Source organism: Mastomys coucha, unplaced genomic scaffold (assembly GCF_008632895.1).
Source record: "Mastomys coucha isolate ucsf_1 unplaced genomic scaffold, UCSF_Mcou_1 pScaffold13, whole genome shotgun sequence".
NCBI lineage: Eukaryota > Metazoa > Chordata > Mammalia > Rodentia > Muridae > Mastomys > Mastomys coucha.
The window spans coordinates 3,523,676-3,534,360 of record NW_022196895.1 but is presented as its reverse complement, the minus strand read 5'-3'; the positions used below and the strand labels follow the sequence as shown (position 1 = coordinate 3,534,360).

Sequence of the window (10,685 nt, the reverse complement as noted above, 5' to 3'; positions counted from 1 at the left end):
AATGATCTTTTCAACAAGCTCCTCAAAGGCACACTGAACACCATCACAGGTTTTTGCACTTGCCTCTAAAAGTCAAGGAAAAGGACCACAGTATGTTTTTTATTGCACATAGTCTCATGTGTTTCTAGAGAATTATTATGGCATAAACAGAAACGTACAAGATACTGACAATCAAATCAGAAACTTTTGCTACATTAGTAATTACAAATTAGTAAATTTCCTCCACTCCCCACACAGAGCGACTTCAACTCAGTCCACTAGTTTATCAGCTCAACCCTAAAGGTTAGAAAGCAATTCCAACCTGTAAGACCCTACTGTGTCTTAAGATTTTTCTTCAGTTTTCAGTTAATTCTTCAAATGAGCTCCAATGCAGACAGCATTCCTGCTTTAAAATAAGGAAACTAAGGCCCTGGCACAAACTATTACCTTGGCTTTTCTGAATGTGTAACTAAGTTAGTTATTCCCACGGATGAAGTGCCAGTCAGTAGTCAAGCCCACTGGCCATCTCTGTGCTCACAGCCCTCCAGGCCCAGCGCTTCCCTGTCTTTCTCACTGTCTAAGGAGACTACTTGTGTTCTTTACTACTCTAACCCAGCGGACGCTCCAGTGTCTGTGTCAGTTCTCTTGTACTGAAGACTGAACAAGGGCTTTGAGCATACAAGCAGTGTGCTCTAGCATGGCGCTAACCCTCAGTCCCTTTATCTAGTATGAAAAGCTGTTTGGGAGTAAGGACCCAGAAACAATTTGGCAAAGGCTCTGTGGTCATCCCACTGTTAAAGTTTATAAGCTCCCTGCTTGTCCTCTGACTCTGTGGAAAGGTAAGCTGCCTGTGCTCCTGCCCAAACCAGCCCTTCTCCAGCTCCCAGAACTGCGCTCCTTCTCATTTCCTCAAGGCTCATGGACTCTGTTTTGTAAAATTATCATTCTAAGGGTCTGCTAGTATTTCCATCTTATTAACAGGCCAGACTTGTCCTAGAGCCCATGTGCCTTTCATTGAGACACCCCACTGTCTCTATTCTCCATGGAATTCATTTCATAGTGCTATCACATACAGCACTTTATATGTTGCTTTCCCTGTCTCAGCTCACAAGCTTTCCTCAGTTGGTAGCATTCCTACGTTAATGGGTTTTTTGTTTTGTTTTGTCTTTTTCGAGACAGGATTTCTCTGTGTAGCCTTAGCTGTCCTTGAACTCCCTCTGTAGACCAGGCTGGCCTTGCCTGCCTCTGCCTCCCAAGTGCTGGGATTAAAGGCGTGTGCTACCACCACCTGGCTGCATTCCTACTTTAAAATAAGGAAACTAAGGCTCCAGATGTGGAGACAATAGCAAGTATTTCCAGAGGTTGGGTAGTGTAGTGTATAGTGTGTTTTAGAACAGGAAGGAAGCATGTAGAGTATGCTCTGAAGTGAAAGTGAGAAGCTGGTTCTTCTCTTGATGTGGTCCAGAGGAATGAAGGAACGCTGTCACTCCCAGAGGGTCATGGAAAGTTGACATCTTTGGGAGGTATTCTGAGTGTCAAAATCCCATACAAGGGGTGCATGTACCAGAACAAGCCTACATGTACATACCTATGATAACCTAACTTTTATATTAGATACAGTGACAATAAATTATCAATAATAGCCAATAATAAAATTAAACAATTATAACAATATACTATAGTAAAATCTTGTTCTTCATGCTTGCAGAGCAAGACTGGCCACGGTAACTGAAACTGTGAGAAGGTGTGCTGTGCTGTGTGCAAGGGTACCATCTCACTTGGCTTTTGTTTCCATGACTCCATTAAGGGCATTCCTTTTGCAATCGTCAGCACTGACTCCTCTGGTCAAGTTGAGTACACTAACTTGATGTCCCTGGCATCTGGTATTACTAACCAACTCCCTCTTGCTCCTGTAGAACACTCAACATTCCTAGTAATTCTCCTGTCTCCAACGGCATGTCAGGGACTTTCTGCTGGCCCTGACTGGAGAGTATCCTAGAGGTCAATCTTCAGCCCTTTTGGATCCACATTCTTGAAACAATCCTTGGAAGCACAGCACTTTAAATACCACCTAAACAACCAGCCTGTCTACTGCATATCTGAGCACTGTCTTGTCCTGTGTCTGGGTAAAACTCTCATTCCCACTTCTGCACACGAATCTGCTTTACCTCAGTCCACCACAACAAATAACAGGAGTATAAGCCACCTACTACTTGACCAAAGTAAAAACCTGGAGGTGCCTTTAACTGTTCTCTTTCCTTGGTGTCCTCATCCAAGTTTTCCATATATCCTGTCAGTTTTGACACTCAGAATACCTCCCAAAGATGTCAACTTTCCATGACCCTCTGGGAGTGACAGCGTTCCTTCATTCCTCTGGACCACATCGAGAGAGGAACCAGCTTCTCACTTTCACTTCAGAGCATACTCTACATGCTTCCTTCCTGTTCTAAAACACACTACACTACAGTACCCAACCTCTGGAAATACTTGCTATTGTCTCCACATCTGGGTGTTACATTGACATTTCTGCGCAACAGTGCATTAGGTCAACAGCTTTCCCTGAGTGGTCACTGTGCCTGTGCGTCTTGGCACCTTTCATTCCTACATAGCACTGCTGACTTATTAAACCTGCTTTCTACACTAGAAAGCAAGCTCTAGGAGGGTAGAGCACTCGTCTGTTCAGTGTTCTACCCTCCATACTCAGGAAAAGGTGAAAGATAATTCATGGAGATGTGGGACATGCAGCAATCAACAGTAGAGGTGGCATCCAGTTCCCTTCAGAGCAGCAGCATACTAGCCACCTACTACATTCTGCTCCATGCAGAAGTCTTCAAGCCCACCTGCAAGTTCCTACTATTTGAATAACACAGATATTACTAGGTTAGTAATTCATAAATTTGCTGCTATAGCAGATCAGTGTGAGTATTATTTTAAACAAGACTCTGTGTGTGTGTGTGTGTGTGTGTGTGTGTGTTCATTCACACATACAAACTCATGTGCTTGTGCCTGCAGAAGCCAAAGGATCTCCTGGATCTATAAGTCACCTACACAGGTGCTGGGATCCGACTCAGGTCTTCTGCAAGAGTATACGCATGCTTTACTGTGGAGCTACCCTCCAGCTTGAGCTTATGTTTAAGAAACATTTGGTCTTTAGTGGCAGCAGACAAAAAAGTTCACAGGTGATTTGGGTACAGTCAGGCCACACCTCTAGAGAGGGTGACAAAACTTCTGCAAAAGGCTAGAGAGTAAATATTTTTGGCTTTGTGAGCCATATGGCTTGAAGTGAACTACCAAACATTCACATAGCACAAAAGCAGCCAAACACAGTAAGGATATTAATAACCATGCCTATACTTAATATATGGGGGAAAAATGGTCCATGTTTTAGTTTGCCAACCTTCTACCTCAAATTTTTAATGCATAGGAACCATACAAAGATATCACCAAAATTTAGGCTTCAATTAAAAAAACTGGGGTGGGGCCTGGGGTGAAGCATTTCTATTAGTATGAAACTCCCAGATGGTACTGTTGCTCCGTGTACTAGCGAAAACAAGAGAAAAGGAATCTCATTCTACTGTTAGATTTTGTATCATGAGACAACAATGAACTACAAATATTTTATGGTTCCTTAAGGAAATAGTTCAACAAAATCACTATTTAAAAATTATTCCTTAAGACTGGAAATGTTCACTTACACACTTACCTATGAACAACATAGAATGCTTGCGTGCAAATTTCAAGCCTTCATTTCTATCTACTTCACGGTTTTCCTATAAGACAAAAGGCAGTGCATTTTAAAAGCTGCTACCTGCATGGGTGGTGAGCATAACTGTACTCCCAATTATTTACAAGGCTAAGAGGATTTTAATTTGGGGACTAGCCTGGGCAAGTTAACAAGACAAAACTAGAATGGGTTGGGATATAGCTCCATGGTAGAAGTGCTGGGTTCAAACCTCTTATCTCACCCTCCTCTCCCCTCCCACAAAAGAGCTACCCAATGTCAAGTGTCTACTTTTTTACCTTATCAATTTTATTTCCAACTAGCATGTTTACTATGTCATTTCTTGTACAGTATGTTTCCAATTCATTTAACCAATTATCCAGTTTAACAAAGGTGTCTCTTCTTGTGACATCATAGACTGAAATAAAAGCAAAACCACTAATTTAAAAGTCACACAAAATAAGAGCCATGACTTACTTTTCATAGTCACTAAAAGCTCATATTACTGTATAAGCAAGTCTGTTTTATATTAATCCTTCACTGCTTAATAGTAAATACTTAAAACAAATTTAAATCATTAATTAACACACACAGTAACAGAAAGGAAACTAAATCCTGTTGGCAACCGACAATCAGTCACAACAAAACTGCAACTTGATAAGGAAAGGGCATTCAAGCACAAAATATCTTAATCTAAATCTTAGTAAGATATCAAAATATGACATAACTTTAAACATCTGTTAATCTCTGATTTTTTTATATCAAAGATCAGAATTTTCAACTTAAGAAAAGTAGGTATAGTTATTGTGCTCCCTGGTACAATGTTACTGTGACACAAGCTAGAATTATCTGAAAGGAGGGACCTCAATTAAGAAAATACCTCCGAAAGATTAGGCTGAAAGCAAGCCTCTGGGGTACTTTCTATACCCTATCATTGATATGGGAGGGCCCTGACTACTGTAGGTATGGCCAAACCTGGACTGATGGTCCAGGCTGAGCAAGCTACAGAAAGCAAGCTGGTAAGCAGCACTCCTCCATGGCCTCTGCATCAGCTCCTGCCTCCATGGCTCCTGCATCAGCTCCTGCCTCCAGGGTCCTGCTCTCTTTGCATTCCTGTCCTGACTTTCTCCAATGATAGACTGTGATGCAGAAGTGTAAGCAAGATAAATCCTTTCCTTTTGGTCATGGTGTTTCCTGACAGCAGGAGAAGCACTAACTCCAACAGAACCTCAGAGAGTGATCCTGCGTGGCTTCCTGCACTGTCGTTTTTGTCGTGTGTCATCCTGTACCATGACTGTTTGCTACCCTTGAAAACAGCACAGCCGAGTGAAGGGTATCTGGGAATTTCTCAGCAGATCATCGGAAAACCAAATTCTCTGGTTTCCAATTTTGATTGACTATGAATCCTTATGATAAAAATAGATTCTACTTAGTAACAAATACTCTCTTTACAGACTAAACCAAGTGTTAATTTACTGATAAATGAAGACTAGTTTTGATAATGCTCTAGGACACATGTAGGTTCATTTTCAATTTATATTCTCATCAACATTTTTTAAACCAAAGATAACAGTCTTCTCTTTTTAAAATTTCCACACACAGTTGAAAAAATGTTTAGTTTAATGCTCAATAATATCGAATAAAGCCTCTATTACTTACAAGTACATATATATATAAACATACAAACATAAAAAAGTAGCCCTAAAGAAAATGAAAATACTGATTTTCCTAGACTAGGAACGGCAATGGACAGTATTTTAAGTAGTATATTAAAGTAAAATACTTACCTAGTATAACTCCCTGTGCACCTCTATAATAGCTGGGAGTTAATGTTCTGAACCTCTCTTGACCAGCTGTATCCTGGAAATGACAACCAATCATCACTAAGTAAAGCAAAGTATAAGTAGCATATATTCAATGCGACTGAACATATTTAAACAAGTCAAAAACACATTAAAGACACTCAAAACTTAAATACGATGTATTTTACTCGTGTTACATAAGTAAAAATCAATTAATCTTAGGTCAACTCTTAGAAAAACACAAAAGAAGGTTCTCTGCCATTACAGTCTCACAATTTTTATCATACATGATAATATATTTCTTTCAAAGTCATGATTCTTAACTACAGCTACACAATCAACTTACCTGGGAAATTTATGTGTACTCCCTAAAAGTTCTGACTAAATCAATCTAGGTTGGGAACAAGAAAAGGAATCTTCCTAGGTTGTTCCGATGAAGAAGTGAGGTTGAGGACCACTGACTGAAAGCTATACTGGAGTATCTTATTTGACGAAAGGGATTTTAAAGTTATGCTTTTAAAAAGAATACTGTATTTTCTCTTAGTTAAAGTATATAAAACAAACATTACAGAGGGGAAAGGGGAGAAGGAGAAAAGGAAAAAAGAAGGGAAAGAGGGAGGGAAAGAAGTCAGAAGGTGGGGGGAGGGATGAGACTAATTTCATCTTCTTCCAGGCCTGGGCCCTTTCTAGTCTTCTTTCCAGAACCCTTCAATTATGTTTCAAGGTATCTAGGCCCTTCCAGGGCTGCATCTGGCAAACTGTTGCTTCAGCCTATTATATATAATCTGCATTGTTATGAAAGGTCCACTAAAGCTTTAAGAGCAGCTAGGTCCATGCATTTAGGTATCTCTATATGACCCAGTTTAAGGGAGGATTAAATATTTCCAATCTGGCCCACTTACGTAAGGTGGCCTGGATGACAGTGAAGATGCACATCAAACCTCATCTTAGTATCTTGTGTAGAAATAAGTTTTGCTATGGAGCAAGCACAAACTCCTGTAGATATCCAAAGTGTCCATAACCTCTAAGATGCTTACAAAACTGGAGAGGAATTTGAAACACCAACTAGAGGTGCCAGCAATACGGAGAAAAGAATGCTGTTAAGACAACAAGAGTATTTAAGGAAATGCAGGGTTTCACTAGAGGAAAATCACTTCCAGATAGAGATTTGAAAATAGGCCATTCTTTCAAATATAAATGTGCCATCCTTGCTCCCAGATTCATAACAGCAAGGACGCTATCCTGGCTCTGCTACATTTGTTTAGATGAAGATATAACACAGGAGAACTTTCTGAACAGAAAATTATAGTGGAAACCCAATTTCTCTCTCTGAATTCCTGAGGCTTCAAATTTTCTTGCAAATCACTCAGTCTGCATACATGCTTAAGTTTAAAAAGCAAGTATATAAACTAAAGTTTCACCAAGCACATAATGATCTAAAGCTGACTGTAGCTGACAACGACAGTGGTGACTTTCAATAATCACAGTTATAGGTGACAAAACTATAAGTGAAGAAGGCTCAAGTTTGTAAAAGAAGTCAACTGGGATTCATGACACAACTTAAGTGTCTGGTTCTGCCACCATAAGAGAATACAACTGGTTTCAATCCACTATACAGAATGCAACTGTAAATAAAGGGGTTTTGTCATGTTGGATTTAAGACTTTTAATCACACGTGAAATCAATTTCACATCAAAAGCCATGAAAATATATATTATCAAGTGGTCACAGACTTAAATCTGCATCAATTTAAGATAATTCCATTCCAAAAGGTAAAATATGGGCTAGAGAGATGGCTCAGAAGTTAAGAGCACTTGGTACTCTTGAAGAAGTCCAGGGTTCAGCTCCTAGCTCCTTTATTGTCAGTCACAATAGTCTGCTAACTCCAGTTCCAGGGGAGTCTAATGTCCTTTTATGGCCTCAGGGGATAGGCACCAAATATGTACTTGGTACACAGAAATACATGCAGGCAAACACATAAAAAGTATGCTATAAAAAGACAAGTTATTGTGAGAAACAATTTCAAGCAATTTACTTACATACAAAGAAATAATAAATTAGCAGCATTCAGTATCCACAATACTGGAATTCTCAGAATTCCATTATGGGGAACATTTAAATATTCCAGTTTTTTGTTTTGTTTTTTCTTTATTGCTGCTTTTATCTTTGTTTTGAAAGAGAGGGAACAGAAAAGCAAAACTGTTAGCAAAACTGTTTCACAACTGAGAAATTTTCATAAAGATCAGTTGTGAATCAGAAATTTTAAATAATTTAACTTCTAGACTTAGCACAGGGCAATCTAGTATGAACTCTTGAGAACAACTTCAAAAACTGCCTTTGGTTGAGAGGGTTTAGCTGGTAAAAGTTGCCTGGGGTTAATCCTGGAATTCCATGGTAATAGAAAACAGATACTATTCCTGATCTACAAGCATGCTGTGTGCCCTCATTCATTTAGACACACACACACACACACACACACACACACACACACACACACACACATATACACACACAAGGTAATTTTGACAATTTTTTGTGAAAATTTAACAAGGACAAAATGTTAAAATTTTGGTATTTTTAAATTCACTTATACAAAATGTCTTGGTATGATAATTTTGGGGATAAACTCCAAAATCTTGCACAAGAGTATACTAAATTATAATAAACTGTGTAAGTTTAACAGACATTAACCTTTTGCTTGCATTTGTCTTCAAAATGAGAAGTATGTGTTAAGTATATTGACATCTTTGTTCAGATGACAGAGGCCACTCCTTTTGTACATTATGGTTTTATTTTCTAAGGGGGCAAGGCAAGGAAATTAGAGATTACTAAAGACAAGTATAGATTAAACACACGAAAGGCTAAATAACAGGATTCAGAGTGTCCAAGTAAGGCAATTATGTAGAAAGGAAGAGAAAACAAGCTTCCACAGGCCATGTGGTAATGGTGACTGTGCATTTTGGAAGCAGCAGGGGGAGGGCTACTCAGCTAACAAGGAAAGGAGCCCACTCACCAAACTTCTATAAACCAACTTCAGCTTAATTAGGGTACACTAATGCACTCAGACATTTTGTGGTGCACTAATGCACTCAGACATTTTGTGGTACACTAATGCACTCAGACATTTTGTGGTACACTAATGCACTCAGACATTTTGTGGTACACTAATGCACTCAGACATTTTGTACACTGTCTGGAAGACTCTCTCTCTACCAAATCTGATACTCAGATGCTATAAAGAAAACAAACACTGAAAAACTTTGATATGGCAAAAGTATTCCCTAAGTCTCCTTCCCATGCCACCTTATCTTCATCAAGCTCTGAGTGGTGTGACAAACTGGAGCCATATAGGGTAGAAAGCTAGGGCTATCTATGCACATGCATAATAACATAAGCACACACTGTCCTTAAGCAATATTTTAAAGATAAATGACAGGGTAGAAAAACATAACAAGCAAAGTATTAATTTTTATTATGCAAAGATTTTATTTTTTTAGATGGAATAATTCTTTATTATAGTAAGAATTCAGTTCAAGCTATGCAGACAGACAGATGTTTCAGTATTTGATGTTTAAGCATCAAAAATACACAAATTATAAAATCTCTTTAGTATGCCTAGAAGACTTGAGAATTTATCTGTCTGATGTGACTGCTTCTATTAGGAAGATATAGAACCAGTATCTACCAGTCCTTACATGTCAGATTATGTTTGTAAAAAAACATAACTTTTCATGTAAATATTTTAAATCATGGAAAAAATAAATGTTAGTATATAAAATGGACTATGAATAGAAGTGATTCATTTGCAAATATGATCAATATCAGAAAATACTCAAATAGAAATACAAGTAAAAAGGTTACTAGAGAGATACAAATAGGTCTCCTTTCTCTGTAACTACCATTTCTGCTTCTTGCCTTCTAACCCCAATGTAACTAGATAAACACATACAGATACAGATAGTGGGATGCTTATAGAAACAACAGTTATATTTGTGAACAACTGGTATCAAGTCAAATACCTCTGACTAAGGATTAATCAAACTAAGATACAGCACAAAATGTAGCATTTAGTGACCTTCAAACTGCTGTACTCTATACTTACTGATATAGAATATCACATGCAAATGGATAGGGCAAAGAGGAAAATGAGCTAGTTAAAAACACAAAATAGACTCCTTTCTTTGCAAAATGGCTTATGTGCATATTTAGTAATATATATCATAAGTCTCTGTATTTTCAAGTATGTTTACTAGTAAGAACACAGTAATTTATAGATAAACTTTTTCTCCACTGATTTCCTACTGTTAATCATTACTTTAGAATGGTCCAATATTATTGTTCTGCTCACAGGGAAAACAATGTTTTAAAAATATGAATAAGCCTATGGCAAGGATATCTCTTCAACAATACAACTGACGGTTTAATGAAGCATGGAAGTGGAAAATAACTGAAGAATAAAATAAAAACGATGTCAGAGCCTACCCCAGTATTCGCCTCACAGAGCAGTAAGCAGCAAGGGCAGAAAGAGATCACAATGCACCCATGAAAACACGGAAGGCTACAGCTTAATACGAAAGCCAGACTTGGCAAATGGCTAATACCTCATGATGGCACAGCAACAGCTTTCAGTGTTTTCTGTTAAGACATTACTGTTCCTAGTGATATTACATACACTTTGGGGAGGGGCTAGTAGACTAACAGTTCAGAAAACCTCAGGAAGATGAGTTACACAACACAAGCAGAAGACTGCTGCTCGGTCTGTAACTGTCCCCGAGGGGGCAGTACTCTTTTAAACCCTATAAAGGGGCATGTTAGACAATAGCAACCTTCCTGGCACACTACAGAAAAATTTAATACTCTGCTCTATTTTGAAATATTCTAAAGGCGTTATACATTTCAAAACTATTTTAAAAGCATCCACCCAACTACAGTTATAAGATGCAATTATTATTACTGTACATCCTTTCAGTATTATCTAATCTCCCAAGAAAAGCTATTTAATACAAATTGTCCATTCACCTACACAACAGTAAACAAAATCAGTTTCTGCTTTGTTGCAAAGTACTAGCTGGAGAGACTGTACCTCACAACTGTCTACACCTCCAGCTCCTGAGGATCTGCCACCTTCTTCTAGCCTTGGCACCAGGAACGCACACACACACACACACACACACACACACACA

General features: G+C 38.5%; 1 protein-coding gene across 1 annotated transcript in view; it reads right to left on the bottom strand.

Annotated features, from left to right (window-relative positions):
* Rab18 (RAB18, member RAS oncogene family) overlaps window positions 1-10,685 on the bottom strand; it is a gene marked incomplete at its 3' end in the record, with an annotated part of 28,073 nt that continues 17,388 nt past the window's right edge. Inside the window, exons 4-7 of the mRNA XM_031366356.1 lie at window positions 5,488-5,560; window positions 4,000-4,118; window positions 3,683-3,749; window positions 1-65 (exon numbers count right to left, since the gene is read on the bottom strand). Coding sequence (XP_031222216.1) covers window positions 1-65; window positions 3,683-3,749; window positions 4,000-4,118; window positions 5,488-5,560 — 324 coding nt within the window. The remainder of the gene's footprint in view (window positions 66-3,682; window positions 3,750-3,999; window positions 4,119-5,487; window positions 5,561-10,685) is intronic.